The following is a 17,774-nucleotide window of genomic DNA, read 5'->3' on the forward strand; positions in this document are numbered from 1 at the left end:
CTGGAGCGGAGCGGCCTGGCAGGAAGGCACGGGGGCTCCTCCCCTCCCTCGGTCATGGCCTGGCGTGCGCCTCTTACCTCTGGGCTCCTCTGCCTGTTTGGCGAGCTTGCGCAGCGCAGCGGCAAAGCTGGAAGACGGCGCGGCCTGGGCCGACAGCGCACTGCTGGTGGCGGGGCTGCCGCTGGGCACCAGGGCGCCATTGAGCGGCGAGGGGGTGAGGGGGTTGACGGTGGCGGTGGTCCTGGTCGTGGTGGAAAGCATTCCTAGTGAAGGGGACTTGGGCTCATGGCTCATGCCTGAAACAGGAAGAGAAGAACCAGAGGTCACCCAGAGAGCAGGAGGCCAGCACCAGAGCGGGGTCCGGGGCTCAGGGGTCTGGCCAGCAGGGGCATGCAGGGAGCAGGAGCAGCCTGGGTGGCCCGAGAGGATAGGCAGGCAGAGCAGACAGAGCCAGTGCTGCAGAGAGAATGGGCTGCGAGTCCAGCCAGTGGCCCCGAGGGCCCAGGGACACCCCCACCCGCCTGGATCCATAATGAAAGAACAAGGTATGCGCCCAGGACCCCAATGGCTCGACCTGCACCATCCTACAACCTCGCCAGAGCCACGGGGCAGGCCTGGGAGAATGTGACAGCCTCAGAAATCATCCCGGACCAGGCCTGGGGGAGGGAGACTGAGGCAAGGGGAAGGGCCAGCCAGACTAACAGTGATAATGAGGACAAGCAGGCCAGCAACTCACGGTTAACCTTTCTGACAGGCCTCTGGCACAACTAGTGAGGCCAGCACTGCTACCGTCCCCGTTTTAGAAAAATGGAAACAGAGGCTCAGACAGTGCAGACCCGGTATCTGACTGAGCATGGGGGGCCCATAGAGGCAGGCCCCCAAGACCAGTGCACCCACTTCCCCTGAACACACATCCCGGAGAGCCAGGCCATGCTGGTGCCCTCAGTCCCGATGGGCAGGGAAAGATCTTGGGGGCGCGGGCCAGTGCACGGAGGTGGCAGGTGGCTGGAGGCCTTGTTTGTCGCCACCATGCCCTCCTGAGTCCCGAAGCCACCCAGGGATCCTGAATGGTCTCCAGCTGAGGAGGTGCCTCCAAGAACAGCCTGTGGAGGATGGGCCGCGTCAGCGGTGGAGGGAGAAGTGGGGGACAGAGCACAGCGAACAGACCCCGCCGTGCTCCCTCACCGGGCGCAGACCCCGCCTGGAGAAGCTCAAGATGCAGAACTGCAGATCTATCCGTCATCGGCGGGGAAACCCCTTCCCCACAGGGGGCCAGGGCCAGGCCACACTGGCCAAGGAGCTGCCGCCCACCAGGGTGACCTCAGACGCCACGCGGAGGTCTTGGCCACCTAATCACAGGCCCGGCCTTTCCAGCCCCATTCAAGTGTCAGCGAGGAGGTGGAACCTCCCCCTGCCCTGCACGCCCCATCAATCAGGCCCAGCTCCGTCTTGGGCAGGAGAGGATGCCATAAATAAGTTCTCCGTGAACATTTCCTGCCTCTGGGGCCACCTGCCCAGGCCCAGGCCCTGCTCCCTCCCTGCGGTGCAATTCCAGGGCATAAATCGAGGCTGCGGCCTCGGAGCTGGCAGGGGCAACAGGTCATGCGCAGGAAGGAGCAAATTACCCTCCAACCCCCAGACAGAAGCCTGGGAAGGCCTCGGGGTCGTCTAGGGAGGGGGTTCTTGGCATCATGGGCGTGGGGGTGGGGCAAGCACAACCACAGGAATCCAAGAACACAACAGGGCAGGAGCATGGGAGCAAGCCGCCCCCCCCCCCCCCCCCCAGGCTGTGATCCCCCGACCCAGAGCCCACCTCACCTCTGCTGGGTTCTGTGTCAAGTCTAAACGGGTCTGATTGGAACCTGCTTCCATGCCCCTCCCCATGCAGCCAGCTGAGCACAGGGGTCCCCCACAGGGGCAGGCCCCCAAGACCAGCCCACCCACTTCCCCTGAACCCACGCCCTAGCCCTGAGCCCCAGGGAGCCAGGCCATGCTGGTGCCATCAGTCCCCGCTGGGCAGGAAAAATGTCTCGGCGAGGGCCGGGTGCATGGCGGTGGCAGTGGGGCGGGGGAAGCAGCTGACGCATAAAAGACAATATTGAGGCAGGCGCAAGCTCGAGGGAACACCATTCTTTCGGGTGAGGGCTTGTACTTCGGGGAACAAAGGATCCCCTCAAGAGCCCCTGTGCCCACAGCCAGCAGGCTGGCTTCCCAGCTGCCGGCGGGTCACGTGGGCAGCAGTGCCCACGGCAGCAGCCCCACTGAGCAGCCCAGGCACCGACCCGCGGCTGACCCCTGGTGTCCTCCTCTTTCTGGAAGGGTGGGGGTGGGGAGAGGGAGCCACATGTCCAGTCACCTAGAACTCAGCAGAGAAACCCAAGAACCAGGGTCCCTGCCCCTAGCAGCCTGATGGCCAGAAAGCACAGGTTCTGACAAGAGTCCTTTCTCAGCCAACCTGGCGCCCAGCCAGCCACTCAAGGACCAGTGAGCACATGGACAACGTGCTCCGGAAGCTTGGCCCCAGGCTGCCTTTAGTGTCCTTTCCCCCCTCCCATGGCCAGCAGGGACAGAGGATGGGAGGTGCGGCCAAGGCCACGAGTCAGCAGAAAGCAGGGGCCTGGAGGTAAGGGCTCAGCACTGACTCAGCGGCCAGGCGCCTGGGGCTTTAACCTGGCCCCGCAGCCCTTAGGCAAGTCACTTCACCTCCCTGAGCCTCAATCCCCTGGTCGGTAGAATGGAGATAAGGAGAAAGTCCACCTCATTGAGGTTAGTGCCAGAGGGATTCAAGGAGCTAATTTATGTGCTGGGCTCAGAGCAGGGCAGGCACATACCAAGGGTCACTTGTTATTATACAGCCCATCAGCCAACTGGGGCAAAAACCCTGCTCCCAGGCCGGACGGGTGAGGGGTCTAGCCAAGGCCACACAGGTCAGGCTCAGCAAACCAGGACAGAGGCTGCCTACTGCCCCACCTGGGGCTTCGAGGGGCAGAGGTGAGGCGGTGTCAGAAGTCTGTGCACTGCTTAGGGTGGGTACCCCAACGCTGCCCCTCCTCCTGCTGCTGTCTTCCCCAGGCCCTGGGGACAGCCAGGCCCAGCCTGGCATGCAGGCCTCGGGCAGAGGGCCAGTGCCATGACCCTGAGCGGGCAGCAGAGGCAGCTGAAGGCTGACACCCAGGACACCGGGGACCAGAGCTCTTGTCCTGCTGCCCACAGGGGACACCAAGGATGTGTCCCCACACACAAGCGCTGATGTGGGCAGTCCACAAGTCCTCAGGGTCCTGCTCAGCACCCACACTCAATGCACCAATTGGGGGGTTGTCTCCAGATGCTAAGTGGCATAAGATGGAGGCCTGCCCGTCTGGGGCCCCAGGCGGGGCCTCAAGTTCACCAGGTCCTGACAAGGAGCTCAGAGGAAGGGCACTACAAGGGCCGCTTGGCAGATGAGGTGTGTGAGGAGGGACCCTAGGGCTCCCTCACCCAGGGGACATCTCAGCAACCCTCAGAGGCCACACAGATCCTCGGGGCGCCTCTCAGGAGAGCCCGGGAGAGGCCGCAGCCCCAGAGCCACCACTTACCATCCCTCCCTGTGCCCACGCCTCACGGCCTCAGGCATCGCCCAGAGGCCAGCAGCGTGCAAGTGGGGGAAGTAAAGCCAGGAGCTCTGTGAACGCTGGTGAAGGCCATACAGACGGCTCAAGGTCACACCCTTAAGCGGCACATCTAGGACTTGAACCCCGTTTCTTGGGCTCAGACACAGCATTCTAACCACTCATGACACCACCTGCCCAGTCTGAGACCTAACTGTGAAGTCTGACCGAAGGTGTAAACACGCACCCCGAGCTAAAATATCTTTCACCACAGTAGCTCGCCTGATAGTTTCGCTTTCTGAGGTTTCGGTTCCCTCCGATCACTTGAGCTGAGGGTGGTCAGCGGCCATGCTGTGAGGATGCTCGAGCAGCCTGCTGGGAATCCGTGTTTCAGGGAGCCACGCCCTCCCGTCTATAGCTGTGTGAGGTGCCATCCCGGCAGCTGCTCCTCCAGCCCCCATCAAGCCTCCGGAGACACAAAAGCCCAGGCAACAGCTCGATGACAGCCTCACTGCAGACTGAGCCAGAACCGCCAGCTGAGCTGCTCCCGGGCCCCTGGCTGTTTTTTAGGTTTGGGATAGTTTGTTATGCAGCATCTGTGAGTGTCACTGCCTACGTGTCTCATCAAGGCCCACCCTCTCAATCTGTCCCTATCTCCCTTCTTTCTTGAACCCCAAGAAGTTCAACCATCTGATCGTCTAACCATTATGCTGTATATCTGAAGCTAAAATAAGATAATATTGAATATCAGCTGTAATGCAAAAAGAGGGTCAACCATCTGCAAAGAATTACTATGCGCCTTTATCCACAGAGTCCTCTCTGATGCCATCAATCACCCCTTCCCCCCGACTCTTCAGAGATGTGGCTACCTCTTTAAATCCCAAATACCCTAAGACAAAGGAGTCTTTGTGCCCATTCTACAGATGGGCAAGGGCAGGCTTGGATCGAAGGGCTAGCAGACCGGTTACTCAAACACAGCACCTACATCCTGCTTACAGGGTCAGGGCCCAGATCCAGACCCATTCTGGGGCTGAGAGAGGGGCCGACTGTACACCGCATGTACACTGCCACAACAGACAGGGAGGAGGAGCTGGGAAGCGAGGATGGGCAGTGTAACTGTTGCACCTCCCAATGACCAGTCCCAGAGGCCGGGGGAGCAGATGTGAGGTCACTGCCCAGGAGCCGTGTGACAGGCTGGCCAGCTGGCAACTCGGGTGAACATGCTGTGACTGCCAGCTGCCAGTGCTGGGCAGGATGGCACAGAGGTGCTGGATGGGCAGGTGGTGCCACAGGGCAAATCCCAGGCCAGACCCCAAAATGTCACATGTCCCTTATGGCCAGTGGGGGGTATCTTCAGTTGGCAGCAAGAGGAGCAAATCTCTTTTTTATCCTTTTTAAACTCTCTCTGTTCTAGTATTTCTGCAGTGAACCAGGTTTTCAAAACACGGGGGCCCTCAAAGAGATGGAGACCTGCCTGCATGAAGTTGGCACATCCAACAGGAGCATGGGGGTGTCCCCGACTAGGGCCGCCAGCCAGCCAGGTGCAGAAGCCAAGGGAACTGGGGTGTCCCTGCTGAAACTGGAGGCCAAACCCTCACCTACAGCCCCCCTCGACGGCCAGGTCTGCCTCTCCTTCCTCTCCTGGGTCAGCCACCACCTGAAAGTCATCATCAAGTTCCCGCTGGCATCCGGACAGTGACACCCCTCCTCCCCATCTTCAGACAAAGCCTGGCACCTGCTCCCCAAATATGGCCAGTGGCCTGTGTCCCCATGTATAGCCCCCTTGGGTTCCTGGGGGGTCCCCCACAGGCAGCGTCCCTGCCATGGTGTCAGCCATGGGCTCCAAGAGCTATGAGCCAGGAAAGCTGCTCTGCTGATGTCAGGTCACTTAAAATAGAATTCCAAATGAGCAGCTTCATTAGGCATCTAAAATTAGCATTCCTCCTCAGCATGTGTGCCTCAGCAGGGGGTCCGGGGGACACCACCGCCGGATGGCAGCTCCCTCACACCTAGGACAGAAAGACCAGGCCAAACTGGGGGGGCCCACAGACCCTGGGTCACCCTGGACCTGCTGTGGACTGACAGGGCTGATAACCTCCCACTCCTTCCTTAGTACAGGCCGGGGGTCACTCAGGGCTGCTTGCTGCTCTTGCCCCCAGGTCCTGCCCAGAAAGGTGGACCTGGGCCTCCCACACACAGCTGTTGTTTGGCTGAGGCCAGGCACTGTGACTGTGGAGGCCCAGGGGTGGGTGGAGGGGAGCCTGGGGGCGGCCCCTGCACCCTTAGGAAGCCCTGGGGCGCCTACTCCCCCTGCCCTCATTAGAGAGGTATTTATTAACTTCTGCCGCTTCTGGCCATTGACTGAATTCTTGTCTACATTATCAGCTCATGTAAATTCATTATCCTAACAGCTGGGAATGAGCTCTGCTTCGTGAAGGCCAATGATGGATGAGGGCTGGGGGCTGGGGGCGCCCGGGGAGGCAGGGCCGGCTCCTCTCTGCCTTGTACAAGCTCTCCAGACACATTTGACTCCGCAGGAGAATGAGCTGGTTTCCGTGGCCTCCCGGGCCTTCTCATTTGCATCACAGGCTGGTGTCTCTAGACGGGGCCTCCTGCCCCTCTCAGCTGTCCCCTCTCCACGGGAGAAAAGAGCCAGCACAGCCAGACCCCCAGAGGCAAAATCCAACAGCTCCTGGGCCCCTTCAAGCCGCCAGAACCCCTCCAACCGTTCTGAGCCCCAGTTCTCCCCCACCCCCCGGACCTTTCTAGGTCTGGCCCAACAAAGCCCAGAGCTCAGAGCCCTCGTGCTTTCGCCAGAGGCTGAGGGCAGGCAGAGGGAAAGCTCCTGGGCTGGCAGCACTCACAGGTGACCAGGCCGCCACTCCACGGAGGGCGAGGGTCTGGAGAGGCAGGACGGCCCGCCCAGTCTTGGAACCTGGGGGAGGCGTTGGCCACTGCTCCCTCTAACAAACTGTGGTGTCTTTAATCAATACTTGTTTCTCTCCTCTGCCTGTGTTTTAACATGACCAGAAGAGGCACAAAGCTTAAAAAAAATAAAAGGGTAAAAAAGAAAGGAAGATCCAAGTGTGAGGGGCGGGCCTGCTGGAACACCCGGGGCGTTTTCCTGGAACCCACCTTGTTCTGTGTTCTACAGAACAGACCCCGCAGGGGGGCACGCTGTCCAAAGGCTCCCACAGCCGGGTTTAAAACGTGGAGGCGGCCCCACCCCTCCACCATTGAACGTGGTCCCGGCTCCTGCTCCCTCCGCCGCCCCACAGTGGAGGAGCCTTATTAATCAGCACTCAGCCTCCCTCTCTCCCTCCCTCCTGGCCTCCCGTGGACCCCATAATTACCACTTCCTTTCATCCCTGCTCTTCCCGGCTCCAGACCTCAGGCCTGCTCCCTCCATGCTCTGTAATTACAAGCTAATAGCTGAGATGAATTTTCTGCTGGCTCCCGGTTCAAGCACCAATCCGCCCCTGCCCCTGACGGCTCCCCCTGGGGTAATTACACCCCGCGAGGCTGGGCCCAGCGGGGGCTTCACTTTCGGGCCGGTGCGCAATCTGGACTTGCATTCTCTAATCACCCCTCTTGGTAATTTTTCATTACCGCAGAAAGAAATGTTTGTGAACAAATAGAGGGCGTCCCCCCCTGGCTTGGGGCCCCTGTGCCCCCCCTAAAGGGGGATGCTCTGCAGCCTTAGCAAGGCCGGGGCACCCTGCACAGACCCGGGCAGGAGGCCGTGCGGTGCCACGTGATCTCAGGAGCACGAGTGGCTTCATAATAAATTCATTATTATATTTGCCTGCGGGTGCTCTGCGCTCACTCGCACGAAACAATTTTTCTTGGGGGTGGGGGAGGAGGCTGGGAGAGGGGGAAGGTCCTCTTGCTCCCGGATGCACAGGGGTGGCCTGCTGAGACCTTCATGTTCTTTTTCTACTGAGGACACCCCCTCAGGCTGTAGGTGTCTAAGGGGATTGGGGCCTTTTTCTCGCCCTGAGTCCCCGACCTGGAATTACTCCCCAAGGCTAACGCCCTGAGTCCCTGAGTCGCTGGCAGGCTGAGCCAAGGCCCTCGGCGACTGCTGGGGCAGGGGAAGGCCCAGCAGATGGCCTGGATCCTGACCTGGAACCAGAGAGAAGGACCCAGAGAACATAAGAGGGGAAGGAGGAAGAGGGAAGAAGGGAGGGGGAGGGCAGAGGGGGAGGGGGGGGGGAGAAGATGAGGGGAAGAGGGAGGGGGGAGAAAGGAGGGAGGTGGAGAGAGAAAAGGGAGGGAGGCCAGTCTGTGTCTGCACAGGACCCTGGCCCAGGAGTGAAATGAATAACAAGGCCGTTCATTTTACAACAAGGTTGCCATCCTCCCTGTGGCGCAGACCTGTCACTCAGCAGCATTTATTAAGTCACTACAGATGCTGAAGGCAGGAGCTTGTGAGCAGACAGTGCCTGCCAGACCCTAATCAATGAGAGCCCGCCCCCAGGAGCAAGGCCACCCCCACAGAGCGGGCGCCACAGGGTGAGCTGCTGGCAAAGCTAATTCTGGGGTCACCAGGGAACCATAAGTGGGTTTGGCCCAGGCCCCAGGATGCCCCCACAGAGGCAACATTTGAGCTTTCAGGAGAGACCCCTAGGGTGTCACTCAATGCGAGTGTACATGGGAGGAGGGAGAAGGAGAGGGGCAGGCAGAGGGGGAAAGGGCAGGGGAGGGAGGGGCAGATCCACAGGTCTCAGGCCCCAGGCAGCTTCACGGCTCACGGTGGGAGGTGTCCTGGGTAGAAGCCACAAAGTGGGCGGCAAGGACAGTGATGGGCACAGGGTGGCGCCCAGGGCAGCCCGCTGACAGAGGCCTCCAAGGACAGCCTAGGGGTTGAGGTTCAAGGCCACAGATGACTGGGAGTCCCAGAGGTTCCGGTGGAGGCGAAGGACGGAAGTCAGGCAACAGATGGCAGCGACATTTGACAGATTATTCTAAGCTGTTGCGTCTGGAGAAGCCTGGGCAGGACAGATGAAGGGCTCAGAGCAGCGCGGGGATGGCAGGGCCATCCTGGGAGGGGTGGGAAGAGGCAGAAACCGGCAGCCACTGGGGACTGGAAGGGCCTGCAGCCTCGAGGAAGAGAACAATAAAGATAAGAAAAGGCTGAGAGACCAGGTCATTGTTGCAGCCCAGCATCCTGAACCCCCGGGAGCCATTCCCTGACAACAGTTGCTCATTCTAGAACACTTTGCCCCGAGCATCAGCTACCCTCCATAATAAGGCTGTGAACAGACCCCAGCAGACAGGGGGTCAGGCAAGCTACCCAGAGTCACACTGCTGAACCCAGAGATCCAAGAACTGATCCCAGTGGGCCCAATTCCCACCCGTCCATCACCCCTGCATCCAAGGCGCTAGGTGCTGGGTTCAGCGGTCCCAGGGCCAAGGAGCCCCCCACCATGAGTGTATCCTGCCTCTTACCCCAACTCTACAGAGGGGTAAACCAAGGCTGGGAGAGAGAGGGCCACACCCTTGTCTAAGGTGGCATGCTAAGAGGCTGAGGAGCCGGGATGGGAACCCAGTTTTCCTTGCTGAACTGGAATTGTCCTTTTAAAAATGAGGACACTGGAAAGGACCCCCCCCCACACACACACACCAAGGGCAGACCCCAGTTCTGTGAGAGCGCCCACCTATGCACTGCCCCCATTTTACAGGTGGCACCAGTGAGAATCAGAGATGACACAAAGCCAGGCAGTAAGATGAAGACCTGGCCTTGGGACCTCCCCCTACCCCGATCCCCACATTCCTGCCTCGAATCCAGGCTGGAGCCACAGAAGGCCTTGGACACAACCTGGCAGCGACCCGGTGTGAGCTTGTGGCACCTGAGCTAACCAGGCCACCTCCAAGCAGAGCCTCGCTCACAAAGGAGCCCTTTCAGTGACTCCGGAGGTGCGGAGTGCAGGAAGCAGGTGGGGGGGGGGGGGGGTCAAAGGTGTCCAATGCGGACGAGAGGTCCCAAGGGAGAGGAACCCAACCTGGCCAGGAGGTGGACACTGAATGTCTCCGTTTCCACAGAGCTGCTGGCAAGCCAGGAGGGCAGAGATCAGGGCCAGTCCTCACTATAACCTGACTGGCCAGTCCCAGGCCCCCCACTTCTTGCTTTTTCCCTGCAGAGGAGGCTGGGCCCAGGAATCGGAGTTCAAACAGCTCCTGCCCAACCCTCTGAAAGAAGCCACGCTAGCAGAGAACAGTGCAGTGTACCTATCAGAAGAGCATTGTGCCCCCGATACTGAGTGCAGGCTGACAGACGCTGTCTGTGGCTGTGCGGCCGGGGCATTCTCCACCTGGCTCCCAGCCGTAAGGTGCTCAGCGGCAGAAGAGGGACCAGCATGCACACCAGCCACATCCTCACAGGTGACGAGATTCAACGTGGAAAAGGGTGCCGCCTGCTTCCCTGTTCGGGCAGCTGGGAGCTTTAGAATCCCAACGGCAGGCACCCCCAGGAGGAGGCGGGGACTGGATCACTGGTTAGAAAACCAGCCAGAGATCCACTTGCTGCCTGACCCCTACGAGGCTTCTCGGCAGGGCCCTGTCAGGTCACTGAATGGCCAAGCCTCGTTCCTAGTATTCCAGAGGGGGGAGACCAGCCGGGAGAAGGCAGGGAAAGCTCAGCGGGCCTCCCTTTACCCACAAATCTTTTTTTATTTGGCCTGAAGTGATGTTAAGTGCAAATCAATGGAAAACATTTTAAAACAGAAAATTTCAAGTTAAAATGAAGATTTCCAGTTTCTCTTGAAAAATCAGAAGCCACAAAACCATGACCTTGAGAGTGGCAGTTGTCCCTTAGTCTGTCCCTAGGTTTCCAGCTTGCCCGAGTCCCCGCCACTCCCTATCACCTCTGCTGGTCTGCTTGCTCAATGCCAGGCGGCCTCGCCAGCTCCGAAACCCTTTGTGGGCTCAGGCAATGAGCAGCATCTGGAGGAACTTAATACAATACAGCAGCCGGGACCCTCAGCTCACATGTCAACATCTGAATTCAATCCAGATTCAGGAGGAAGAGGTCATCACCTCCACCCTCAGCCTTGGGGGTGAGGGCCATCAGGCGGGAGGCCGTGATCCTGGCACGTGCCAAGAACAGGTGGGTGTCGCCTGAATCAAAGCCAGTTCACTCAGCCCGGCCAGCATGGCTCAGTGGTTGAGCACCGACCTATGAACCAGGAGGTCACGGTTCAATTCCTGGTCATGCATGGCACATGCCCGGGTTGTGAGCTCGATCCCCAGTGGGGGTCCTGCAGGAGGCAGCAAATCAATGACTCTCATCATTGATGTTTCTATCTCTCTCTCCTCCCTTCCTATCTGAAATCAGTAAAGAATTATATATATATTTTAAAGACAGTTCATTCAAGCAAGGACCGGCCTCAAATTATAAAATGGTTTTTGCTTTTGCCAAAAGGTCCATTCTCAAGATGGTTTGCAGACCAGACCTCTGACCAGAAAAATACTCCTACTGAATTAATTCTGTATATAGTTTTACTAAGTTCACAGAAGCCCACCTGTAAACCCCATGGATATGTGAGGCATCCATGAACCCAGGTTACAGACGCCTATAACATGGATTCTTTACATATCAAACCCCGAGTAGTAACACCCTCTCCTAACATGTTCTGCCCAGACTGAGTGGATACTGGGTATCAAAGGTAAGATTCAGAAAACTCTAAGATTTCATGATGTTTCTTCACCTGGGCTCATCTACCGTCTTCAAAGCCCTGGGTACTGTGCCCACATCAGTAACTGTCCCACTAAAGAAAAACCAACTGCCCTCTAGCCAAAACGGGCAAAGCTTGCATAACAGACACAAACGATGACTTGTGAGCTCCTTAGTCCCAACTGTGCCACAGGCCCAGCAAGCTGGTCAGCCACCTTTTTCTGGCCACAACAGTCTGTCACCAGTTGCCAAGGTCTAAATAATTCTGGACTCCGCTCAAAAATAAACAAACACCCCCCTTTAGCTCCAACTGGGAACTTGTAAGGTTCCAGTAACACTGGCAGGATGTTCAGATCCGAAAGCGGTCTCACAGGTGCCGCTCCAGGAGGTGTAACCAAATTCTCTCGGATCATACCTCAGACCTACCCAGTCCACACCAAGACCTGCTGTGGATGCAAAAAAGGCCTCAAGCACAGTACTTACTGAATGCAGGGTTTTCTTCCCCTCTTGGAGTCCTTGGAGGCCCCAATTAGCCAGCATGGGGCAGGTCAATAAAGGTCTGGGGGACTGGCTGCGGGTGGGCAGGCAATGCATCCCCACAACTGCTCCTGGAGCACCCAGCAGCTTCCTCAAGCCTTCCCACCTGCTTCTCTTCTCTGAACCCGTGTGAACCTGCCCACGCAGGCTTGTGAGGGGCGTTGCCACCAATGGTACAGGCACTGTTGGTAGCTGTGAAACGAAACCCCGAAGTCCACGGAGGGCCCTGGCTGCAGAAACCTTGGCACCCCACTGACACCCCACCAGACACAGGACAGCCGGGAAGAGGAACACAGTTCTACCAGATCCAACTTGGGAACCAGCTAGTTAGTTAAAATGCACTCCCTGTGTCTGTCACAGGCTCAGGGTCTGGCATCCCCACTAAGGAGCCCTTCTTAGTCTTATAAAGTTCTGTAAGACATATATTTAGGCCTAACTTTTTGCAACAGGCTGTTTTCACTTATATGTTAAAAAAAAAAAAAAAAAAGAGGCCTGAGGGTCAGTCTCCAAAACACCACCTCAGCCCACACCTTGGCTCCCCATGAGGGCGCATGCAGGGTCCAGGAGAAATTCTTTAAGAGCCGGAGGCCGAGGGCAGAGTGGGGCCAATGTGGAGCCTCGGTTCTGTCCCCATACCCTGGTCAGGTGGCAGGGGATGATCAGAGCCCCTCATCCTCTGGGCAGAAGTCCCTCCAGTGTTCCCATCTGACCAGTTTGGGACACTAGTCAGTTTTACCCGTATTCAACTTTGTGGGCATAGCAGCGGCCATGTCTAGTGAGTCCTCATATAGTAAAAGTGAGTAGTGAAAAGCCACACATCACAGGCAAAAAAGTTACAAAACTGCACTCAAAGCAGGGGGATTCAGTAGGATGAATCCACTCATCCCTTGGTTTTCCGTTCTCTCTCTACTGCTACCAGCTGTCTGACTTCAGGCAGGAAGAGGAGCCCCATGGACCCCCGTTTCTCCTAGCTAGTGGTTATGGGGATGATCCTGACCTTGAAAGTCAGACCCATCTCAAGGGCGGATGAAACAGGGAGTGAGGCCACCACTCCGGAGTACACACAACAGCCCGGCACCTCTAGGGACAGAGAGGGACATGCCCCCCGGTCACTATATCCCGAGGACAACTCAGTAACCCAGATCAAGACCTGCCCTGACCTATACAGCCACACCCTGGGGCTGCATCACACCAAGGCATTTGTCCCTCTTGTTACCAAAGGGCTGAGTGGCATGTCAGGGTGCCCAGGACCGCAGGAGTGAAGACTGGAGTTAGTACAAAGGAGGCGTCTGCCCCTGCCGGCAGGCCTCCCCTCTTCGGCTTGACACACAGATTTCCCTTCGGGGCGGCTTAACCTGTCCCACATCAATACTGCCCTGACCAACGCTCATGGATCAATTTGTTTTATTGTTGCCGGTGGCCACAGACCTACGGTCTGAGCACAGGAAGGGCAGAGCTGGGGGAGGGGCAGTCATGTGAAAAAGTGCCTCCCTCCTCCCAGACCCAGGGTGCAACCACCAAGGTGGCTGGAAAAGGTATGTGTGCACGGGCACGTGCAAGCGTGTATGCACATGTATGGTTTTGAGACCCTGGCAGCAGGGGAGGCCCCAGCAGGGGCTTATTTGGCACCTTGAGCCTTTGGGTCTTGGTGGGAAAAGTGGCAGCAGCCCATCCCCACCTCCAACACTGCAAGGTGCAGGGTCAGGGGCACAGGTAGTCTCTGGGCCTCTTAAGTTAAAGTCCCAGGATAGTAGAGTCACGGAGGACAAGGATGAACTGTCAGCCTTCCACACTGGCAGACCTGAACCCATGAATGCAGATAAGGCCTCTATCCCCATCGTACAGATCGGACACAGCTGGGAGGATTGTTCCGGCAGGAGGGTCTATGTCATCATTTGTCCCTGCGGGATGCCCCCACCCAGCTCTGGCAGCCTCAAGGCCACTGCAACGTGCAATTCCTCATGCACATGTCAAGTTCTCCAGCTGGAGGAACCGGTTCCAGAATGAGAAGGCCTGGCCAGCACGCCCGACAGACACAGAAGCCACCCATCCAAATATAACTCTGCACCTGAAGGCCCTTTAAGAAAGGCTTCGGCTCACCTGGGCCAGGTAAGAGCATTACCGTCAGGCTTTTACCTCCGGTTCATACAAAGGCCAGAGCCATCCAGTGACCTGGCAATGGGTTGTGGGTAATCAGAAGTCTCCATGCCCACTGTGTTTTTCCACCGCCTCCCCTACCTAAGCGAGGGTGCCTGGTCGCAAGGGGATGTTTGCTCTAGCTCACTAGATCGCCCCAATCAATTCTGGGGTAAAAAGGGCAGATTCTGGCTTCCCAGGTGAGAAACCACTTATGCCTCCCCAGAGCAGAAGGCCCTTCTAGCTCAGCTTCTGACTGCAGTCACCTGGGGCGGGGGCTTATAAATACAGACATCTGTGCCCCACCCCCTAAAAATTCAAGCCTAATTGGTCACAAGTCCAGCCTGGCCTGGGGTTCCCCAGGTGATTTTGAAGTGCAGCCAAGAATAAACACTCCTTTCTCAGTTAAAAGTCACCTGTCAGAAACCCCCAAACCCCACTGGAGCCCCACAAAGCCTCAGGTTCAGCCAGCTCTCCTCTTTTCCACAGATGCTTGCAAACCCTCTGCCCTCCCCTTACCGCCCTCTCACTTTCCTTTCAGTAGCTCCCCGCCCCCCAACTTGAACTTGGGAACCTGCTCAGAGCACCAGGAAGGGAGGGCGGGGACAGGGACCCCTGGGATTTGGAGCTGACTGGAAAATTCCAGATAGAGAAGCAGCTTGAGCAAAGACATGGCCAGGACCATGAGTCTGAAGGCCTGTGGTTTCACCCAGCAGGCGCAAGTGAAAAGGCTGGTGGGGGCAGAAGCTGCAGACTGGAGATTAAAGTGCCCCAGGACAGTTCTGGCAGGTGTGCAAAGGGCCACCCTGGACACACTCCTGTGTTATCTGTCTGTACACCTCCCAGCAGCCAGTGCAGACTGGGTTCATAGGAGGCACTCGATAAATTCTCACCGACAACAACACTCTGAAACGTCATCTCCCGCCTGTGGCCTCAGCTGGGGAGAAAGACCAGCGAGGGGAAGTGAAGCCAGCGACCCACATGCTTTCCGCAAGAGGGGAGAAATTCAAGTTAGAAGGGTGGTCTTCAGCACAGTGATCGCACTGAAATGTCACCCAAAATGTGGATCCCTGCAGGTTAAAAACACAGCTCTCCTGGCACCAGGGGAGGGGGCAGGTGGCCTCATGCAGCCCTGTGGCTTGGAGACTGCTGTGTTGCCATAACAGAGGCAATTAACGTGCTACCACCCAACCCCAGCCTGGTGTGGACTTCAAGTAACCCAGGCTGGGGATTCCAAGCCTTCAGATGGGGCCAGGAAAAACCGGCCTTGCTAGCTGACTCCACAAGCCCCTACGAGTTCCTGGGGCAAAGAGAGAGGCAGCAGACACGTCTTGCTCACCTTCGTTCTTTTGGCAAAGTAGGTAGGAGCTGTCAGTACCACCCCTTAAGTAGGGGCCAGGGCCCAGAGGCCCCTCCTCTTTCAGAGCAGGGGAAGGCGGACACCTCAGAGGGCTGGGGAGGTCTCCAGCTTGGAGATGCAGGACACAGGTCGGCCACAGAGAGGTGCTATATAGACTCTGCTCTGGTTCATCTGGCCAGACATGCTGAGCCCAGAGGCAGGCGGCTTCTACTCTGAAACCACAAGGCTCTCTTCGACCTGTTTGTAGCTCCTGAACTTCCCCCAGAGACAGGGAAGTCATTGGCAGCTAGAGGCCTGCCCGAGCGGACAGTTTTGCAAAGGTCATTGGAGCTCCCAAAGGAGCCCAATTCTTGCTGTGAGCTCTGGTGCTGGCCCCCCTGCGCCTGGGCCTCAGTTTGCTCATCTGTCAGGGGACTGGTTCTAGGCCCAGTCTGTGCATTAGAGTCACCTGGGGAGCTTTGAGAACATCCCCTCTGGCTTAACTAGGTTTGGGGAGATGTGGTCACCAGCAGTTTTAGAAAACCAAGCTGGGGGATCTATAAACCCTTTTCAACTCTGACAAGCTAGGATTCTGAAAGCTGTCACCTACAGGTCAGGACGTGTGCTGTAGAGAACAGCCTGTTGCCTTGTTCGGAGCCTGGCCCCACAGATGTGACTGTGACTGGAACCAGGACAGGCCGCCTAAGGCGGGGCTGACCCCAGGTCCCACCTGGCTGCTCACCTGCCCCAGGGATCACAGAAAGAACACCACCAAGTGTCAAAACTCTGGCTGGTTCTAGCTGCCCCCTTTCCCCTCCTTGCTGCAGCCTCCTCCTTCCAGACAAAGCGACAAAAGCCACCAACCCCCCCCCCCCCCCCGCAGAGGCCATCAGCGCCCCCACACCCCCTCCCCCCAGAGCTCAGGGCTTCGCTGGTCCAGGCCGTTGTGACTTATCAGTGCAGTTGCTTTGGTAGAGACAGCCTCCTGGGTGCTTCCTAGTCCTCCTGGGCGGGGTGGCAACTCCCCAGCGCAGAGAGCAGCTGGGATGACACACAGCTGCCAGTCGGAGCCCGCACCCTGGGCCCCCTCACCTATGGCGTGGCCCGGCTGAGTCAGGTGGCAGCCTGTGCCTCAGGTTCCGCCATCCTTACGGGTGGAGGTGGCCCGTAAACAGAGGGTGAGCCACACTTTGCGTGCCCCAAGCTTAAGTAACATGGAGGGATGTCCAGAGACCGGCTGCTCACCTGACCCCCCCCCTCCTTCAGAGCAACCCACCACCCCTTGCCTTTTAAGAATCCCAGGGGAGAAGGCCCAAGAAGCCAACTGGGTACATATCTGTGTCCCACCAAGACCCTCAGCCCCTCCATACCAGTCTCCTGGAAACTGAGGTAGGCCAGGAGCTTCCCACCCAGAGTCCACTAAGCCTTTTGTTCCAGCGCCTTTCACAAAAGGAGCCCTTTTTTTCATCTGGTGGTCCCGCTTTCTGTTTCCAAACCCTAACCTGTGTGGGCCCCCGATAAGGCACTGCAGGGGTTAACAAGGGTTTAATGTATGTAGACGCACTCTGGAGACAAAGGCTAGTTTACAAACAAGAGCCAAACCGACTCAACACCGGCTGTACTCCACCACCCAGCTGGGGGCCAGCAGGTGCTCGGGGCCAGGCACACAGCCCTTACAACGTAAAGGGCAGCGCTCCAGCAAGGGGCCCCCAGCCCACCACGTGAAGGGGGCCAGGGTCCTCCGCCCCATTAAGAGGAGGTGGACCGCATCCCTTCCCCCATCCAAGAAACCCTTTTCCCCATGACCTGAGCCTGGAGCCTAAGTGATCCCCTTACCCTTCCCCCGCCCCCGCCCCCGCCCCCGCCCCCACCCCGAAGCTCCGGAGGAGGAGGGGAGCGAGAGCCGGAAGGGGAAGGTGGGAGGGCAAGACCAACGCCCGCTCCGCCTCCACGAAGGGAATTTAATTAGCCTGCTGGAGAGGCAGGCGGGCGGCCGAGGAGGTGTCTCTGGTGCTGCAATATAATTGAATCGGCTCCACTCGGTCGGGCCGTTCGCCGCCCATCAGCACAGCCGCCGGCCCGGGAGGGCTGGGGGTGGGGAGGCGCATCCAGGCGGAGCAGGAAGGGCTGGGAAGGGAAAAAGGGCAGTGCGAGTGGGGGGCGGCGGATGCAATCACCCTCCCACCTCCGAGGCCGGGCAGCCATCTTCGGCAAGGGAAGGGGCAGGGAGCCGCTCCAATGAGGCGGGGAGAAGGGAGGAGAAAAGTGGCCGTCCCGGGCGCGCCCTAGGGAGGCAGGGCGTGGGGGTCGGAGACCCGGGAGGCTGCAGTCCCGCCCTCCAGGCGGTCTCCCCACTCCACGGTGAGGGGGAAGGGAGCCAGACAAAAACCTAAACCGCGAGGCCCCAGCCGGCGAACCGCTTCTCCCCCCGAACCCCCCCCCCCCACGCAGCCGCCGTCAGCACCTGCCGCGGCCCCCCCCCCTTGTCCCCTCCCCCGCC

At 58.4% G+C, this 17,774-nt stretch overlaps 1 protein-coding gene across 8 annotated transcripts in view; it reads right to left on the minus strand.

Moving 5' to 3' along the window:
- The window catches only part of GSE1 (Gse1 coiled-coil protein), a 419,522-nt gene that overhangs the window by 36,996 nt on the left and 364,752 nt on the right, over positions 1–17,774 (minus strand). For 5 of the 8 annotated variants that reach the window (XM_070398662.1, XM_070398661.1, XM_070398667.1 and 2 more), the window contains one exon: positions 78–296. The exons of the other annotated variants lie outside the window; for them this stretch is intronic. In XM_070398662.1, the coding sequence (XP_070254763.1) occupies positions 78–296 (219 nt within the window). The remainder of the gene's footprint in view (positions 1–77; positions 297–17,774) is intronic. 8 annotated transcript variants of the gene reach the window in all.

This window comes from Myotis yumanensis, unplaced genomic scaffold (genome assembly GCF_028538775.1).
Source record: "Myotis yumanensis isolate MYYU_CA2020_CCGP unplaced genomic scaffold, mMyoYum1.0.hap1 SCAF_18, whole genome shotgun sequence".
Classification (NCBI taxonomy): Eukaryota; Metazoa; Chordata; class Mammalia; order Chiroptera; family Vespertilionidae; genus Myotis; species Myotis yumanensis.